This window comes from Pithys albifrons, chromosome 7, assembly GCF_047495875.1.
Source record: "Pithys albifrons albifrons isolate INPA30051 chromosome 7, PitAlb_v1, whole genome shotgun sequence".
Taxonomy (NCBI): Eukaryota; Metazoa; Chordata; class Aves; order Passeriformes; family Thamnophilidae; genus Pithys; species Pithys albifrons.
The window spans coordinates 55,992,947-56,009,080 of record NC_092464.1 but is presented as its reverse complement, the minus strand read 5'-3'; the positions used below and the strand labels follow the sequence as shown (position 1 = coordinate 56,009,080).

The 16,134-nt window shown below is 59.6% G+C and overlaps 3 protein-coding genes across 18 annotated transcripts in view; 1 reads left to right on the top strand and 2 right to left on the bottom strand.

Moving 5' to 3' along the window:
• The window catches only part of LOC139673838 (class I histocompatibility antigen, F10 alpha chain-like), a 137,234-nt gene extending 125,609 nt beyond the window's left edge, over positions 1 to 11,625 (bottom strand). For 6 of the 16 annotated variants that reach the window (XR_011698215.1, XR_011698216.1, XR_011698217.1 and 3 more), the window contains exons 1-6: positions 11,511 to 11,625; positions 9,240 to 9,503; positions 8,126 to 8,401; positions 7,744 to 8,016; positions 7,521 to 7,628; positions 7,384 to 7,422 (exon numbers count right to left, since the gene is read on the bottom strand). Coding sequence is in view for 13 of the 16 variants with exons in the window: in XM_071559684.1 (XP_071415785.1) it covers positions 7,384 to 7,422; positions 7,521 to 7,628; positions 7,744 to 8,016; positions 8,126 to 8,401; positions 9,240 to 9,503; positions 11,511 to 11,586 (1,036 nt within the window). In the remaining 3 variants the exon portion in view is untranslated. Of the gene's footprint in view, positions 1 to 6,654; positions 6,959 to 7,227; positions 7,258 to 7,303; positions 7,423 to 7,520; positions 7,629 to 7,743; positions 8,017 to 8,125; positions 8,402 to 9,239; positions 9,504 to 11,510 lie in introns of those variants that run through there. The other 10 variants (XM_071559687.1, XM_071559686.1, XM_071559688.1 and 7 more) reach the window with 10 other exon arrangements.
• Positions 1 to 16,134, bottom strand: part of LOC139673817 (zinc finger protein 850-like) — a 584,874-nt gene that overhangs the window by 425,084 nt on the left and 143,656 nt on the right. The gene's annotated exons all lie outside the window — the stretch shown is intronic.
• LOC139674127 (uncharacterized) lies at positions 13,121 to 16,109 on the top strand. Its single transcript, XM_071560273.1, has 5 exons — positions 13,121 to 13,685; positions 15,034 to 15,126; positions 15,220 to 15,428; positions 15,517 to 15,620; positions 15,956 to 16,109. The coding sequence occupies exons 1-5, from the start codon at positions 13,121 to 13,123 to the stop codon at positions 16,107 to 16,109; spliced, it is 1,125 nt and encodes a 374-aa protein (XP_071416374.1).

Sequence of the window (16,134 nt, the reverse complement as noted above, 5' to 3'; positions counted from 1 at the left end):
TTGGCCGCCGCCCCCGCCCGTCACCGCTCGCAGCCAATCGGCGTTCAGAACTGCAGCGGTCGGGGCGGAGCCCGGAGCCCCGCGCCATGTTGAGACTCCACTGTACTACAACTCCCGTCATGCCCCGCTGCGCCGTCTGTGCCGCTCCCCCCCACACCCGAGTGCCCTGCGGAGCCGCCGAGATGCTGCCCGGGCTCTGCCAGCAGATGGATCCGGGCCGGCTGAGGAGGGAGATGCGGGACAGCTCGGGGGGCGCGGGGGCCCTGCCTGGGGGCGGCACCCACGAAAGCCGCTCTCCCTCCCTCTGCCAGCGGGCAGGGCAGGGAAAATCCAACGGAGGGGTCGGCACTTGGCGTGGGGAGCGGGAGAGATCCCTCCCCGAGCACCAGCGCGGGCAAATCAGACTCCCAGTGGGCGTGGGAATTAAATTGGTACTGCCGGAATGAGAGCAGATGAAGGAGAACTAAACCCGACACAGCCCTTCCCCCCACCCCTCCCTCCTTCCCAGTTCTCCTCCTCCCCCCTCAGCGGGGCAGGGAGCTGGGAATGGGGGGCCCAGCCAGTTGTTGGTGCTGCTGCTCAGGGAGAGGGGTTGGAGTCCTTGCCCTGCTCCTCTGTGGGTTTGGGATTATCCTCTTTTATCCTCTTTCTTGATGCTGAAACAAACTGCAGAAATTTTCTGATTTTTTTTTCCCGTTTTTTCCCCCCAGGTTTTGGATACATGAGAAAATAAATCATTGTACCTCTATGAACAGGAACTGCTGGAAGGTTCCAGGGCCGGCCCAAAACTGGGCTTAACACCCAAAAACATGAAGGAAAAGGAGAGAACAAGGTTGGGAATTGGTGGTTGTTTCATGAAATGGTCCAAGTGTCTCAAATCTGAGGAAAATGTGAGTTTGGGAGGTGGAAAATGAGCTGGGGATGGAGCCCCTGTGGCTTTTTCCATCATGTGGTTGGGTTTGGTTTCCTTACTAAACTGTCCCAGCTGAGCCTGTGGGGATTGGCATTTCCCCCTTGGATTGTGTCCCCCAGCCCAGGGTGGAGCAGAGTGTGTGAGCAGCTGGGAGGGATCAGCTGCCCCCGGGGTTAAACCAGGCCAGGGTGGGGGGTGAAGGGTGCTGAGCACGGGGCTGGGACCCTCCCAGCTGCTCCTGCCCCGGGGATATCCTCAGCACCAGCCTGGCTGTGCTCCTGCCCAGGGCACCCTGGGCAAGGCAGAGCCCGGGGGGATGAACGTGCCCCGGGGTCCCAGCGCTGCTCCGGAGCAGGAGGCAGTGCCAGCCCCTCCCGGGGCCAGCCAGGCCTGGAGCCACAGCCTGGCAGCTGGGCAAGGCCAGCCCGCAGGGAGGAAGGGCTGGGGAAGGCGCTGCCACCCCTGGGGGGGCACAGAGGGGACAGGGGCACCCTCAGCTCCTCCTGCCACCGCCTCAGCTCGGACAACACCCCGAGCTCCCGGGGCCTGCACAGCTCCTGCTCCAGCCCAGGGCTTTGCCAGGATGCTCCTGTGCTCCTAAAATAAAGCACAGAAAGCTGATAATCCCCCCAGGCACTCACAGCTCTCCTCAGCAAAGGAAAACTGGTCCCACAGGAGTTATCCTTGTAATATTTGTAAGGAAAAATAAAATTACAATAAAACAGAACAAGGATCAACTGACACAGGGTAGAAATACCTGTGGCTGCTGCTGTCGAGTCAGTGGCAACTGCAAAGGGTTTCTGTAGTTGTTAAATCTCTATAAACCCCCCCACATCAATGCCCAGCAGGTGTTCTTACAATCACCACAATAAATAAAATTATTCCCAGCCCCTGCACCTGGTACTTCCCCCACAGGTAAAGATTTTCCAGGTGAGGACCCCCTGCCTGTGTTTGCAAAGGGAAGACCCAAAAGGATGTTTTTTTCCCTGTCCAAATGCTGGAATTTTTAATAAGGTTTCACTGATGCAGCATTTTGTTCCTGTCCCCCATCCCCAAATCCCTCCTGCTCCAGGCTGCAGCTTGGGGCATTTTGGAGGGAAAACCAAGTGTGGGGGGGAAAGAGGTGGAAAAGGTACTGGAGGCACAGAAATGTCTCTCCCTCACAGATTTTCCCCTCCTTTCCTCTCTTCCAGATTCATTGACTCCCACCCACCCCCAGGCCTGTTTTGGATCAAAGCTCCAGGAGATTCCTCTGGGTGGGGGGACAGCAGCTCCCAAACCCCTCCCAAGGGCCCCTCCAGCCCTTCCCCCACCGGCCCCCAGTGGGTCAGGGGGATGGAACCCACCAGCCTTCCCCACCCAGAACCATTTCCCAGCCCTTCTCTCTCTCAGCACAAGAGGGCAAAGAAAAGCAGCCCCAGCACAGCCCCAGCTGTGGGTGCTGAGCAGCAGCTGCAGCTCCAAAGCTGTTCCTGGGCTGGGAAGCAGGAGGGGGATGCAGATGTTTCCTGTGCCTTCTGCCCAGTGCAGAGGGAGGGGCAGGAGGGGCAGAGCTGGGGAGGGCAGAGGTGTTGCAAACCTGGCCTAGAGGAGACTGCACACACTAATATGATGTTCAAGCAAATCCCAAGTTTATTCAAAAACACAGGTATATATGACTTCAAGTGACCCCGCCCCAGGTGCGGTGGTCTGACTCCAATTGGTTGAGGCTGGAAACATGTCCTTTTAAGGTGAAAACGAAACCTGTAATGTGGTCCTCCAAACCCACCTGAATCAAGGCTGCAACACACAGGTGGTGCTGGGGCCAGGGGTCTGTCCCTGCAGCAGGGCGAGGACACCCCTGGCTGTGCTCAGGGGGGCTTTGCTCACCTGGGGCTGCATCCAGGGCTCTCAGGGACCCCTAACCCTGATCCCCCAAAGGTGCTGCTGCAGCAGCCCTGGAAGCAGCTGTGGGACACACCCCAAGGGGGTGGGGGGGAAGAAATCCCCGGGAAGGGACGTGGGAGGGTGTCAGGGGATTTTACTCCCTGTTCATCAGGTGCTTGAGGCCACCAGAGAGCAGAGCCAGGAAAGGGCCTCGTTCATTTGTGCAGGTGATTGTTGGACAGGGATGGCAGCGCTGGTTCCCACATCCCCTTACTCAGCTCCCACATCCACCCCCTTTGGCTCCCACATCCCCCCTGAGCGTCTGTCCCAGCCCCATTTTCTCCAGGCTCCATGTGACCCTGAGCTCTCCCTGGGCTGTCACATCCTGTCCCTGCCTTGAGGGGACCCCGGGGGGGTGGGTGACCTGGCGGGGGGGCACAGGATCCTGCACAGCTCCCGGAGATGCCGTTCAGGCTGGGACAAGCGAGCTGTCCCCTCTGTGCCACCCACCAGGACACTGCAGAGGGGGATGCCGAGCCCCGTCAGGGACATCAGGGATAGGGTGGGAAGGGGCAGCGTCCCCCCAAATAGCCCCTGGGGGCAACTCCCCACCCAGCACGAGGGACAGCGCCAGGGTGGCCATCAGGGCCCCGAGGGGACAGTGGGGGCGGCTGTGGTGAGATCCTGTGTTCAAGGAAGGGTCATGGAAAACGGGGGGGACTCAAGGCATCCATCACCCCCCACCCCCAGAGCCCAAGGCAGGGTGTCCTGGGGCAAAGCTCCCTGGGGAGACCCCCCATGTCCCTGCAGCCTCCCTGAACAGGGGCAGGAGGAGCTGAGCATTCCCAAAAAAATCTCTTTCCTTTGGGGGTCCCAGCATGGGGGGTGGGACAGCAGCCAATCAGAGCCTGGAGAACAGCCCCCCAAGCCCCTCCTCCCTCAGTCTGGGCCTCAGTTTCCCCACCCTGGGCAGCCCTTGGGGACCCGAGGGGTGGCATCAGCCCACCCCCATCAGCACCCCCACCAATCTGGGGGGCCCAGCAGACACGACCCCCCAGTCCCTGCACCCCTGGGATGGGGCGTGGGGGGTTTGTATCCAGAGGAAGAAAAACCAGGGGAAAGGACAAGGAGTTTCAGCACGAGGTACTGAAAGGAGAAAAGTGTTTCTCACTTCCCGGAATGGTGAAAATAAAAGATCAAGGTGTTGATCCTGACCTCTAAGAGAGAAGAATCAGTAAAATATAATTGATTCATAAAATGTTGAAATCAAACAATAAATATCAGATGTATTTAAAAAAAATATACAAACACAGTGTTGTGGAACTGGCACGTATTCAGTTCAAGCCCTGGGGAATCCTTTTGCCTGCCCTCTAATTAGGAGCACTTTATTAGGTTAATTAACCACTGATTCATTACTGTCTTTGTTCGTCTGACAGGCACAGGCCAGCACGGGCTCCACAGGCTGCAGGGCTGCTGCTCTTGCCAGCACTCAGGGCATTGGTTTTATTTGCCCCCAAAAGGGAAAACAGCCCCAAATCCCTTTGGCCGAGCGGAGGAGGGAACAGATTTGCGTAAGAAAGGACCATAAATCGTTTTTCCCCAGCTTTGGAAGAACAAACCAAAGAGAACTGAGGCGAGACCCCCTCAGTCGGGCCCTGGAGCGCGGGGAAGTCGCGTCGCAGCCGCTCCGGCTCCGGCAGCGGCACCGCCGGGTCGTGACGGGGAGGGGCGGGCGGGGAGGGGGAGCCGGGCGGGGAATCCCGGCGGGAACGAGAAGGGGAAGGGCCCTGGGGGAGCCGCTCCGAGGGGGCCCCGCCAGGCCGTGGCACTGAATGAGCCGCCCCGCGGGACGAGCGAAGTGCGAATACAAAGCACATAATGAAGGAAATGGAACAGAGATCGGCACTGAGGGGGCCCGGCCGGCACTGACGAGCCGCCCCGCGGGACGGGCCCTGTCGGGAGTCACCGGAGGTGGGGGCGAGGTCTGAAGAGAATAAAATGCAGAGGATAGAAATAGTAAAACAAAAGATCCGCACCGGGGGAGTCTCCGCCGCCCGATAACTGAAAGAACTGCACGGCGAGACGAGTGAGGAGGAGCGGCGGTGAAATAGTCGCCCTGGGTGGGGTGATGGAATAAAATGGAATGGAATAAAATAGAGAGAGTAGAATAAAATGCACTCAAAGAGCCTTCCCGAGTCACCGAAAGAGCTGCCCCGAGGGACCCGCTGTCGGGTGGTGTCAAAGGGCTGCACCGAGGGGAGGGCGAGGAGTGACTGAAATTAAGCACAGAGAATAAAATCAATAGAATCAAAAGCCGCGCTCGGGGGGTCCCCGCCGCCCCGGATCTAAAAGAGCTGCCCCGAGAGAGCGGGGAGTGTGAGGGGCTGGGGACCGGCACGGAGGGGTCCCGGCCGTCCCGTGTCACTGAAGGAGCTGCACAGCGGGACAGGCGAGCTGTGAAATACAATCGATCAGACACAATAAAATAAATCGAATAAAAACCTGCGCCGAGCGGTCTCCGCTCCGTATCTAAAAAGAGCTGCCCCGAGGGAGCGGCGGGGATGGCACCGTGGAGGTCGGACGGTGTTCGGTGTCCCCGAAAAAGCCGCATCACTGGGCGGGGACAGAAGGGCGGCACCGAGGGACGGGAAGTGTGAACGAAATACAAAACATTGAATAAAATACAAGTAAAGAACCGCACTGGGGAGTCTCCGCCGCCCCGTGTCACTGAAGGACCTGCACGGCAGGTCCTACGAGGTGTAAAGAGAATAAAATATAGCCAAAAAATATACGGAATAAAACATTTGCGACAAGGAGTTTGTGCCACCCGGTACCTCAAAGAGCTGCCCCGAGCGATCAGCAGGGCGGCCCCGGGGGGTGTGAGGGGACGATGAGCGGCACCGAGGGGTCCCCGCCGGCCCGTGACACCTTTTTATTCTCTTTTGCTAGTTGGTATTGCAATAAATGATGTTTGTGGTATTTTATGACTGTGATTATCTTAATTCTGGACATAGATCCAAAATGAACTGATACAAACTCCTGTCTGTTGAAACTCTTCCCAAAGAGGGATAAAGTCCACTTTGGGAATTTTCTAGAGAGGCACTAATAAGCTGTACTAGTGAGGGATAGAATGAGCTCTTAGAGCTGCAAGGGCAACAGCTCCACGTGGGAACACGCAGCTGTTCCAGGTGGGAACAGGCAGCTGCTCTGGGCTGCAGGAGCTGGGGGAGCTCCCATAGCAGGTTCACAGCCAGAGAGGGGCAGAGCCGGGAGCGGCATCACCTTTTACTCTGCCCATTCCCAAGCAGTTCCCGTGGGACCGTCCCCTGCTCCGCTCGCCCCTGCCCTGTCCGTGATTGGCCCAGCCCAGTCCCATTATTGGCGTGTGCGCCCTCATGGTGGTTTGAGGGATTACAGGAGACCCCAAACTAAAACCTGGGACACCTCCACCTCTGGGGTCCCCATCCCTGTTCCCATTCCCATTCCTGGTGTTTTCATCCCAGTCCCATTGTCTCCTGGTGTTTCCATTCCTGTCCCCATTCCAATTCCTGTCATTCCCATTCCTGCTGTTCACAACCCGCTGACAATGGCCCCGTTCCCATTTCTGGTGTCCCAATCCCTGTCCCCATTCCCATTTCTAGGGTTCCTATCCCAATTCTGGTGCCCCACTCCCAGTTCCTGGTGTCTCCAACCTGCTCCCAGTCTCCCCATCCCTGTCCCCATTGTGTCCCTGTTCCCATCCCTGGTGTTCCCATCCCATTCCTGGTGTCCCCAAACTGCTGTGTCCCCATTCCTGTCCCGAGTGTCTCCATATCCCTATTCCCATTCTTCATGTCCCCATTGCCATTCCTGGTTCCCAAAAAGGAACTGCCAGATGCCAGAGGAGGGGATAAGAATTTATTGCCAAAACAGGAGATTTAATTGAAGAATTGGGAATAACTGTGGTTCTTGGCTTTCAGACATGAAAAAGCAGGAAGTTGATCCATTGGGAAGAGGCCCGGGGTGCCAGGGTGGGTGAGAGATGCAGGATGAGCTCTGCCACCAGCTCCCGGCCTTCCTCAGGAAGAGGGAAGGGGCTGGATCCAGCTCCATGGATTGCTCAGGTGGCGATTCCTGCTGCGATGAGAGTGGGGGACAGAGTCACCATGTCCCTGTCCCCATCCCATGGGATCGATCCAGCTGTGGAGCCCACAGAGAGCAGGAGCTCCGCTGAAATCCATCATCATCTTGCTCCACCCATCCCACCCAATCCAACTGTGGAATCCCACTTCTATCCCCCTTTATCCAGCCAGCCTGATCCTGCTCCATAATCCAGCCCTGATCCCACTCCAGAATTCCTTCTGATCTCACTCTGGAATCCTGCCCTGATTTGGAATCCCATCCCAATCCTGCTCCATCCACTATGCTCTGATTCCCCTCTGGAATCCCACCTGGATCCCACTCCATACCTGCAGGGGAGCCGCCGGTTCACACATCTACTGTGGAAAACAGAAGATCCATGAGATTCTGGCCTGGATCACATACCTGGATCCATCCTGGGATCCATCACTGGATCCACATGGAGAGGATCTGGATTTGTATCCAGACACACTGCTGGTACTCACTCATAGGCGTTGTGTTGTATCCATTCCTCTCCCTGTTCCCTATGGAAATAAAGCAGGATCAGCACCTGTGGCACAGGATCCCTGGAATGCTGTCAGGTGGATCTGTGCCCCTTCCCAACCCCCATCCCATGAGTTACTGGATTGGAACTTCCAGACGCCGAATCCCATGAGGCTGATGATGATGATGGCAGCGATGACGGACAGGGCGACCACCACTGGGGTGGAATTCCAGTTGGATTCTGGCTCTGGGAAGGGTGGAAGTGTGAGGAGGGAGAGACAAACCCCCATCTCACTTCTCCACATTCCCAAATTCCCAGTTCCCAAATTCCCAGTTCCCACATTCCGCATTCCCAGCCTCACCCCAGGCAAAGATCCCGGGCTCCGGCATCCCGGCGTGCTCCACCCGGCACCGGTACTGCTCCCACTCCCCCGGCAGCGCCTCGATCCTGGCCCGGCTGTGGAAGGTGCCGTCGCTGTTGGGAACGATCCCGCCCCACTCCATCTCCTGATCCCAGATTTCATTCCCTTTCATCCAGCTGATCCCGATGATCCCGGGGTAGAATCCGTACGCGTGGCAGGACAACGTCAGGATCCCATGTTCCTCTTTGCCGGAGACATGGACATCGGGGGGCTCTGGAATGGGATAATGGTGACATCCAACCATGGAATTCCCATGCAAATTACCACATTTCCAAGTCCTCCATTCTCAAATCCCACATTTTGATGGGAATTCCATCCCCACCTTTGTGCTCCAGCGCCTCCCGCCCGTATCTGATGAATATCTGGAGCCATTCTGGACAGGTGAGCCCCAGGTATTTTGTCCACTCCTCCACCTCGATCCGTTCATGTTCCCCTTTCCTCTTGGTGACCTGGGCAGCGACGTCGGCCGCCACGAAGTTCTTGGATCCCAGCTCGGAGGAGAGGAAATCCCGCCCGTCGTAGCCGTACCGGTCCGATCCCTGGACAGTCCCATCGGACAGGAGGTCACAGCCAGAAACCCACTGCAGTGTGTGGAGACCTGGGGGGCAAACAGACCCACAGAGACCCATGGAATTGTGTCCCAGCCCCACAGAGCCCCATCCAGAGTGTGATGGACACCCACAGAGCCTCATCCCAGCCCCTTGGATCCCTATGGATTTCCACCTAGCCCCACAGATCACCCCCAGCCCCACAAATGCCCCACAAGTCCCAACCCAGCCCCACAGATCCCATTCCAGACTCACAGATGCCCCCTAGGCCCACAAATCCCAGCCCAGCCCCACAGATCGCTCCTAGTCCCAAAGATCCCAGCCCAGCCCCACAGATTCCCCCCAGCCCCTCAGGTCCCCCAGGCCCACAGATTCATCCCAGCTTCACAGGTTCCATCTCAGCCCCACAGATACACATCCCAGCCCCAGAGATGCACCCCAGCCCTACAGATCTCCCCTAGCCCCAAAGATTCCCTCTCCAGCCCAGAGATCTCCCATAGCTCCATGGATTGCAACTCAACCCCACAGATACATCCCAGCCCCACAGATGCACCTCAGCCCCATAGATCCCATCTCAGACCCACAGATCCTCCCCAGCCCCAAAGATCCCCCTCCAGCCCACACATCTCTCATAGCACAACAGATCCCATTCCAGCCCCAAAAATGTCCGTCAGCCCCACAAATCTCATCCCAGTTCCACAGATCCTCATGAGACCCACAGATCCCCCCAGGCCCACAGATCCCATCCCAGCCCCACAGATCCTATCCCAGACCCAAAGATCCTCCTCCAGCCCAGAGATCTCTTTTAGCACTATGGATCACATCTCAGCCCCACAGATCCCAGCCCAGCCCCATGGAACTCTCCAATTCCCAGCTGTCCCCACTTACCCCTGCTATGGTTGTACCGGACCCGCAGTGTCTCCAGGCTGTCGGCAGCCCAGTGCTGGTGCACCTCAGCGATCTTGGTCTCTCCATCCCAAAATCCTGGCTCAGGTCCCTTCTCCATCCACAGCGTCTGTGGCTCCATCCGGCCCCGCTCGCTGTCATAGCGCATAAAGGGGATCCCATCCAGGAATCCCACGGCCAGGAATTGGGGGACCCCCGGGCTGGGCTCTGACACCGTCATGTGCTGGTACCACAGGGAGTGGAGAACTGGGGGGACACAGAGATTTGGGGGAACTGGGGGGTCAAGGGTAAAGGAAAGGGAGAGCTGACAGAGCCAGGAAGGGCTTTGGGGATCCCAGGGAAGTTGGTGCAGGGAGAGTTGGTGCCGGGGTAGGGGGTGCAAGGGGGTCCCACTGCACAGGACTGGGGCTCAGGGGAGTCCCAGACTCAAGGAAAAGGAGGGTACAGGGATTGGGAGAGGTGGAACAGGGAGTCCAAGAGGTTCCTGTGTCCAGGAAAGGGGGATCCAGGGGCCCTCAGGGTCAGGGAAAGGGGGTCACAGGGTGGGGAGACCCGGAATGGCTGAGAAAGGGAGTGCAGAGGGTATTGGTGCAGGATAAGGGGCTGTAGGGGGGTCCCAGTGTATGGGAATGGAAGTTCAGGGGAGTCTTGCTGGTACACAGGGGGGCGTAGGAGGGTGCCTGTGCCCAGGAAAGGGGGTACAGGGGAGTCAAAGTGCTCAGTAAGGATGTGTAGGGGGTCCTAGTCCCCCAAAACAAGGGTTATGGGGGTCTGGGTGCTGAATGAGACACGCAGAGGAGTCCCCATGCCCAGGAATGGGGGTTCAGGGGGTCCCAGGGTCAAGGAAAAGGGGGGATGGAAGAGGTGGGATGGCTGGAAAAGGGCCACAGGGTGATACTGGTGCAGGATAAGGGGGGGGGGTCAGATCGATCCTGGTGCTGAACAAGATGGGATCCAAGGGGATCCAAGGATAAAGGAATGGTGGGTGCAGGGACTGGGAGAGGTGGAATGGGAAGTCCAGGGGGTCTCTGTTCCCAGGAAAATGGGGGTCCAGGGCTCCCCAATGTCGAGAAAACAGAGGTCACAAGAAAGGAAGACCTGGGATGGCTGGGAATGGGGGTCCTGGAGGTGTTTGGTGTAGAGGAAAGGAGGGACTTCGGGCTGGGAAAGGCTGGAGTGCGGGTCAGGGGGTCTTAGGATCAAGGAAAAGGAGGGTCTGGAAGAGGTGGGATGGCCAGGAAAGGGGGTGCAGGGGGGTACTGGTACAGGATAACCGGGTATAGGGGGGTCCTGGTGCCAGATGAGGGGGCTGCAGAGTCCTCATGCCCAGGAATGGGGGTGAAGGGGGGTCCCAATGCCCAGAAATTGTGGCCAAGGGGGTTCCAGTGCCTGGGACCCCCTGCAGGAAGAGCAGAGAGTGAAGAACTGGGAGGACTCTGAGACTGGCAGGTTTGGGAGGTGCAAGGGTCAAGAAAGTGGAATTGGGAGAGTCAAGAGAGTCAGGAAGGGTCCAGGGTTCAAGTAAAAGGCGAGGATGGGACTGGGAAAGGAGAGACAGAGGGCCCAGGGGGTCCCTGTGCCCAGGAAAGGGCAGTCCAGGGGTCCCCAGTGTTGAGGAAAGTGGGATCTGAGGGCTGGGAAGGGCAGGAATAGGGATTCAGGGGGTCCAAGGGTCAAAGAAAAGGGAGGATCAGGGGGCTGGGAGAGGCAGGATGGCTGGAAAAGGGATTGCAGGGGGGTATTTGTTCAGAGTAAAGGGGTTCTGGGGGGTCCTGGAGCCGGGGATGGGGTGCAGGGGGGTCCCCGTGTTTGGAAATGGGGGTTCAGGTGGTCTCAGTGAGGAATAAGGTGGTTCAGGGTGTCCCAATGCCCAGGAATGGGGATCCAAGGGGTTCCACTGCCAGATAAGGAGGTGCAGGGTGGTCCCAGTGCCCAGGAATGGGGGCTCAAGGGGTTTCCCGTGGGCAGAAATGGGGTATCAGGTGGCCTCCCTTCTGGGAATAGGGTTTGGGGGAGGTTCCCTTCGTGGGAAAGAAAGTTCAAGGGGGTCCCCCTGTCCAGGAATTGCGGTTCAGGAGGTTTCCCGTGCCCAGGAATGGACGTTCAAGGTTCCCAGTGCGGATAAGGGGGTCTAGAGGGGTCCTGGGGCTGCGGGGGAGGGGGGGTCCCAGTGCCCGGGAATGGGGGTTTTGGGGGGTCCCAATGCCCGGGAATGGCAGTTCAGGAGCTCCCCCCTCCGAGGGTCCCACTTACCCTCCGTCGCCCCCCCCGGATCCCCCAGGAGCCCCAGGAACCCCAGGAGCGCCCCCAGACCCAGCGCTGGGGCCATCGCGCTGCTCCGCTGCGGCCCCGCCGGGCCCGGACCCGGACCAGGCCCCGCCCACAGAACCGCCTCCGGCCGCGCGATTGGCTCCGCTGTTTCCCGATCGCCAATGGCAGCCCGATCTGCCTGTGACGTCATTGGTCTCCGGGCAGATCCCGGTGGCGCAGGTTGTGAGACGGGAAGGCGAAAGTGTCCGAGGGAGCGCGGGGGAGGCGGGAAGGGGAAATTCCCGGGAATTCACCTGGATCCCCTTAGGGACCCCTCCTGGGACCCTCCACGGCCACGAATTCCGGGACCCCCGGGCCGGGCTGGGCTGAACTCTCGCGCCCTGCGGTGAAACTCGGCCTTAAACCCGCTGGTTCGGGGGCGGGATCGGGAAAGGGCGGCGGTGCCGGGAAGGGACCGGGACGGAGCGGGACAGGCTGGGATGGACTGGGGTGGAGTGGGATAGACTGGGGCACCGGGATACACCGGGACCAGAATGGGGTGACAGAGATCGTACTGGGAACAACTGGGACCACATTGAGGGTGGCTGGGGTCATACTGGCATCATACTGGGAGTGACTGGGAGCATCTGAGGGCAGGTGAGACCATGCTGAGGGCACCTGAGATCATGGTGGAGGGGACTGGGATCATACGGGAGTGAGTGGGGCGACACTGGAGGTGACTGGGAGGCACTGAGCCCATGCTGGGAGTGCCCTGGGCCCCACTGGGTGGAACTGGGTGGCTCTGGCCCAGCTGGGGCTCAGGGTTGTTCTCCCCCAGGTCCCCTCGGGCCTGGCCGGGGCCGCAGTTGTGAGCCAGGGCCGAGCCAGGACTTCCCGGGTCCCACTGACACCCCCGGCCCTGCAGAGCTCAGGGACAGGGAATGGCCAGGGATAGGGAATGGCCAAGGATAGGGAATAGCCAGGAATAGGGAATGGCCAGGAAAAGGGAATGCCTAGAGACAAGGGATGGCCAGGGACAGGGAATGGCCCAGGGACAGGGAGCAGCCGAGGGCCATGGCATGGCTGGTTCCTGCCCTGGATGTCACCGCCGGGAACGTTCGTTCCCCCCGTGGGCAGCGAGGGGCGCTGGAGGGTCCCTGTGCCCCCCTGCCCTCAGTCCCTGCCGGCACCGCTCCGGGCCCTGTCGCTGTCACGGAGCGGCCGCTGCCCCGGGACAGGCTTGGCTGCAGAGTTTGGGGTTAAACCCGCCCCGCTGGGCCGGGGGGGCTGCCCTGGACACCAGGGCTTTGCTCGTGGGGCTCTGCAGGGGCTCCCGCGGGGGCTCGGCCTCCTTGGGGCATCCCCTGCTCCGGCCTGGGCTCCTCCCGGGCTGCGGGGGGGTCTCTGCCCCATCCCGGGCTCCTCCGCAGGGCACAGTCGCTCCAGCTCAGGGGCACACGGAGCTCCAGCCGGGTCGGAATAGCAGCGATTCCCTGCGCTCCCGGAGCCCGGGCACATCGCCAGGGTGGGAATGCTCCAGGGGCGGCTCCGGGCACATTGCCAGGGCTGGGAATGCTCCAGGGGCGGCTCCGGGCACATCGCCGGGGCTGGGAATGCTCCAGCGGCGGCTTCGGACACATCGGCAGGGCTGGGAATGCTCCAGCGGCGGCTCCGAGCACATCGCCAGGGCTGGGAATGCTCAAGGGGCGGCTCCGGGCACATCGCCAGGGCTGGGAATGCTCAAGGGGCGGCTCCGGGCACATCGCCAGGGCTGGGAATGCTCCAGGGGCGGTTCCGGGCACATCGCCAGGGCTGGGAATGCTCAAGGGGCGGCTCCGGGCACATCGCCAGGGTGGGACTGCTCAAGGGGCGGCTCCGGGCACATCGGCAGGGTGGGAATGCTCAAGGGGCGGCTCCGGGCACATCGCCAGGGCTGGAAATGCTCCAGCGGCGGCTCCGGGCACATCGCCAGGGCTGTTTCCCGCAAACCGCGGGGGTTTCGGAGGGGGAGGCGGGTTCTGCACAAAGTGCGGGCGGGGGGCGGGCACTCGGCTCGGCCCGGCGCGGCCGCGGCCCTGGCGCAGGTGGGACCCGTGTCCCCTCCCCAGGGCCCGCGGAGGGAGCAGCTGCCCGAGGGCTCCTCCTTCCCCCTCGCTCGGAGCCGGGGCCGCAGCAGCAGTGGGAAAATGTGCTGATGTGGGAGGTCACGGCAGTAACGGGGCTGAGCACAGGCTGGGACAGGAAACACTGAACAAAAAACAGCCTTGAGGAAAGAAACAGGCTTAGAAAAATGCCTGTGGGGGGAGAGTTTGGGGATTATTAGCTTTTTGTAGTTTTATATTTCAGCCATGAGAGCATCATTGGACAGCCCCGGGATGGAGCAGGAGCTGTGCATGCCCTGAGAGCTCGAGGTGTTGTCTGAGATCAGCTCATGGAAGGAGGAGCTGAGGGTGCCCCTGTCCCCTCTGTGCCCCGCCGGGGTGGCAGGAGGAGCTGAGGGTGCCCCTGTCCCCTCTGTGCCCCTCAGGGGTGGCAGAGGCCCCGCGGGAGGCAGGTCCAGAGGGACCATCCCCTGTCCTGGGGGCTCCACGACCTGCCTTGCACAGGGTGGGGAGACGGGGTGGGCTCAGGTGGGGCTGAAGCACCTTGTGGGGTGACCTGGGGGTCTGGGCTGAAAACATCTCACAGCTGTGCGAGTCCTTGAGACAAAACCTTTCCAGGGCACACAGAGATGGCAGAGCCAAGGGTGACCTGGGAAAACAAAGCGAGTCCTGGTTCTCTGAAGGCTGAAATCACCCAAACCCGGCAAAGGGAAAATTGTGCTTGACTTTCCTGGCAGGAAAGACCTGGGATGGCTGGGAATGGGGGTCCTGGAGGTGTTTGGTGTAGATGAAAGGAGGACTTCGTGCTGGGAAAAGCTGGAGTGCAGGTCAGGGGGTCTTAGGATCAAGGAAAAGGAGGGTCTGGAAGAGGTGGGATGGCCAGGAAAGGGGGTGCAGGGGGGTACTGCTACAGGATAACCGGGTATAGGAAAGTGCAGGAACGGGCAGGAAAGTGCCCCAAATCAGGCATTTCCCACTCCCCAATTCCCACCCTGAGCAGGAACTGGCTTGGTTTGCACAGGTGAGACTCAACTGCTGTGATGGAGGCAGTGCAGGGGAGGGCAGAGGAAGGGACCAGTAAGAACCAGTTCTTGTTTTGGGGTTGTGGTTTAGGGTTGTGAGGGCAGCTAAAATTAGCTCAGAGAGCTGTGAGGGGAAACGATTGAGAATGTTAAAGTTGTTTGCCAGCTGTGGGGAAGGATTAAGAAGGTTTAAATTGTTTACAGGCTGTGGGTCAGGAGGATGGTGCCCATCCCATGGTGGAGAGGGGCACAAAGGGAATGCAGCCCCAAAAATGGAATGGGTCCCCCTCAAACTGAGCCTGAAGCCCCCCACGTGCTTTGGGATGTATTGGGAAGGTGCACACAGGGGGCTGGGGATGGTGTGGGTGCTCCTTGTGTCTTTTCCACAAAGTTTGTCCCCAGATTTCAGCCTCAGGTGCATCAGGGACAAAAAGGTGCCCATCAGGGTCACCCTGCTCATTGTGGGGCTGCTCCTCACCCTCATTGCCCTGCTGGGTGAGTGCTGAGGGTGGAGGAGCCACCCTGAGCATCCTCCTGGCAAACCCCCTGGAATAATCCACCTGGTGGGTGCACTGTCCTTGATTCCAGCTAAGAAATGCCCATCCTGCCCCACTCCTGCCCTGCCTGGCTGCCTGGAGAGTGGGATCGGCCTCGAGGGCAAGTTCTTTTATTTCATGGAGCAGGAATGGGATGGAGCAGGAATGGGATGGAACAGGAATGAGGCCTCCTGCCTCTCCCACCCAGCCCACCTGACCACCATCAATACCTGGGAGGAGCTGGGGAGAGGAATCCCCAGTGTGGGACGGTTTTGGGGGAGCAGGTTTGGGAATTCCCTGTGGGGAGTGGGGTGGAGGTGCCTGTGATCCTTGTTTTGCCCACCTCCAGAATTTCCTCTTGTGCTACAGGTGGTCTGTGCACCACTGGATTGGTCTCCAGACTGAAGGTTCCAGACCTTGGGAATGGTTCAATGGGTCCCTCTTCAATGCCCTGTACATTCCATCTTCTCCTGGAGAGCAAAATGTTGAGCTGGGCTGGGGCTGAGTGCAGGAAGGCACAGGTAGATCCAGATCTAAGGAGGTGGGAACTGCTTCTCCTGGTTGTGCCAAAGCCCTGGGACACAGCCCATGGATTTGTGGGATGCAGGTGCTGGTGGGGGTTGAGGCCATGCCGGGATGAATCCCATGGGAATATCCCCTCCTTTGAGGGGTCGAGGCAGTTTGGGCTCTGCCTGGGGGAGGTTTGCTGGGGAGGGTGGTCCCTGCTCCTGCAGCACTCTCTGGGAATGGGAATCCTTCCCTGAGCTCTGGCTGTGCTCTGGGTGCAGGTTTGGCATCCATGGCAATGGCCAATGTGCCTACACCAACTCCCATGGGATCAGCAGCAACTGGTGCTCCCAGAGGAAATTCTCCATCTGCAGCCACTCCCAGAGGAGCCCCAGTGGGGTTTGGAAGGATCCAGGAACCCAGAATTCCACCTGAAACTTCCCTCTTGACAAAGATCCAC

Coding starts and splice junctions, on each gene's coding strand:
- LOC139674127 (XM_071560273.1), top strand. CDS start 13,121: ATGCTCCAGCGGCGGCTTCGGACACATCGGCAGGGCTGGGAATGCTCC. Junction 15,127..15,219: donor CACCCTCATTGCCCTGCTGG/GTGAGTGCTGAG, acceptor CCTTGATTCCAG/CTAAGAAATGCCCATCCTGC. Junction 15,429..15,516: donor TGGGGAGAGGAATCCCCAGT/GTGGGACGGTTT, acceptor GCCCACCTCCAG/AATTTCCTCTTGTGCTACAG.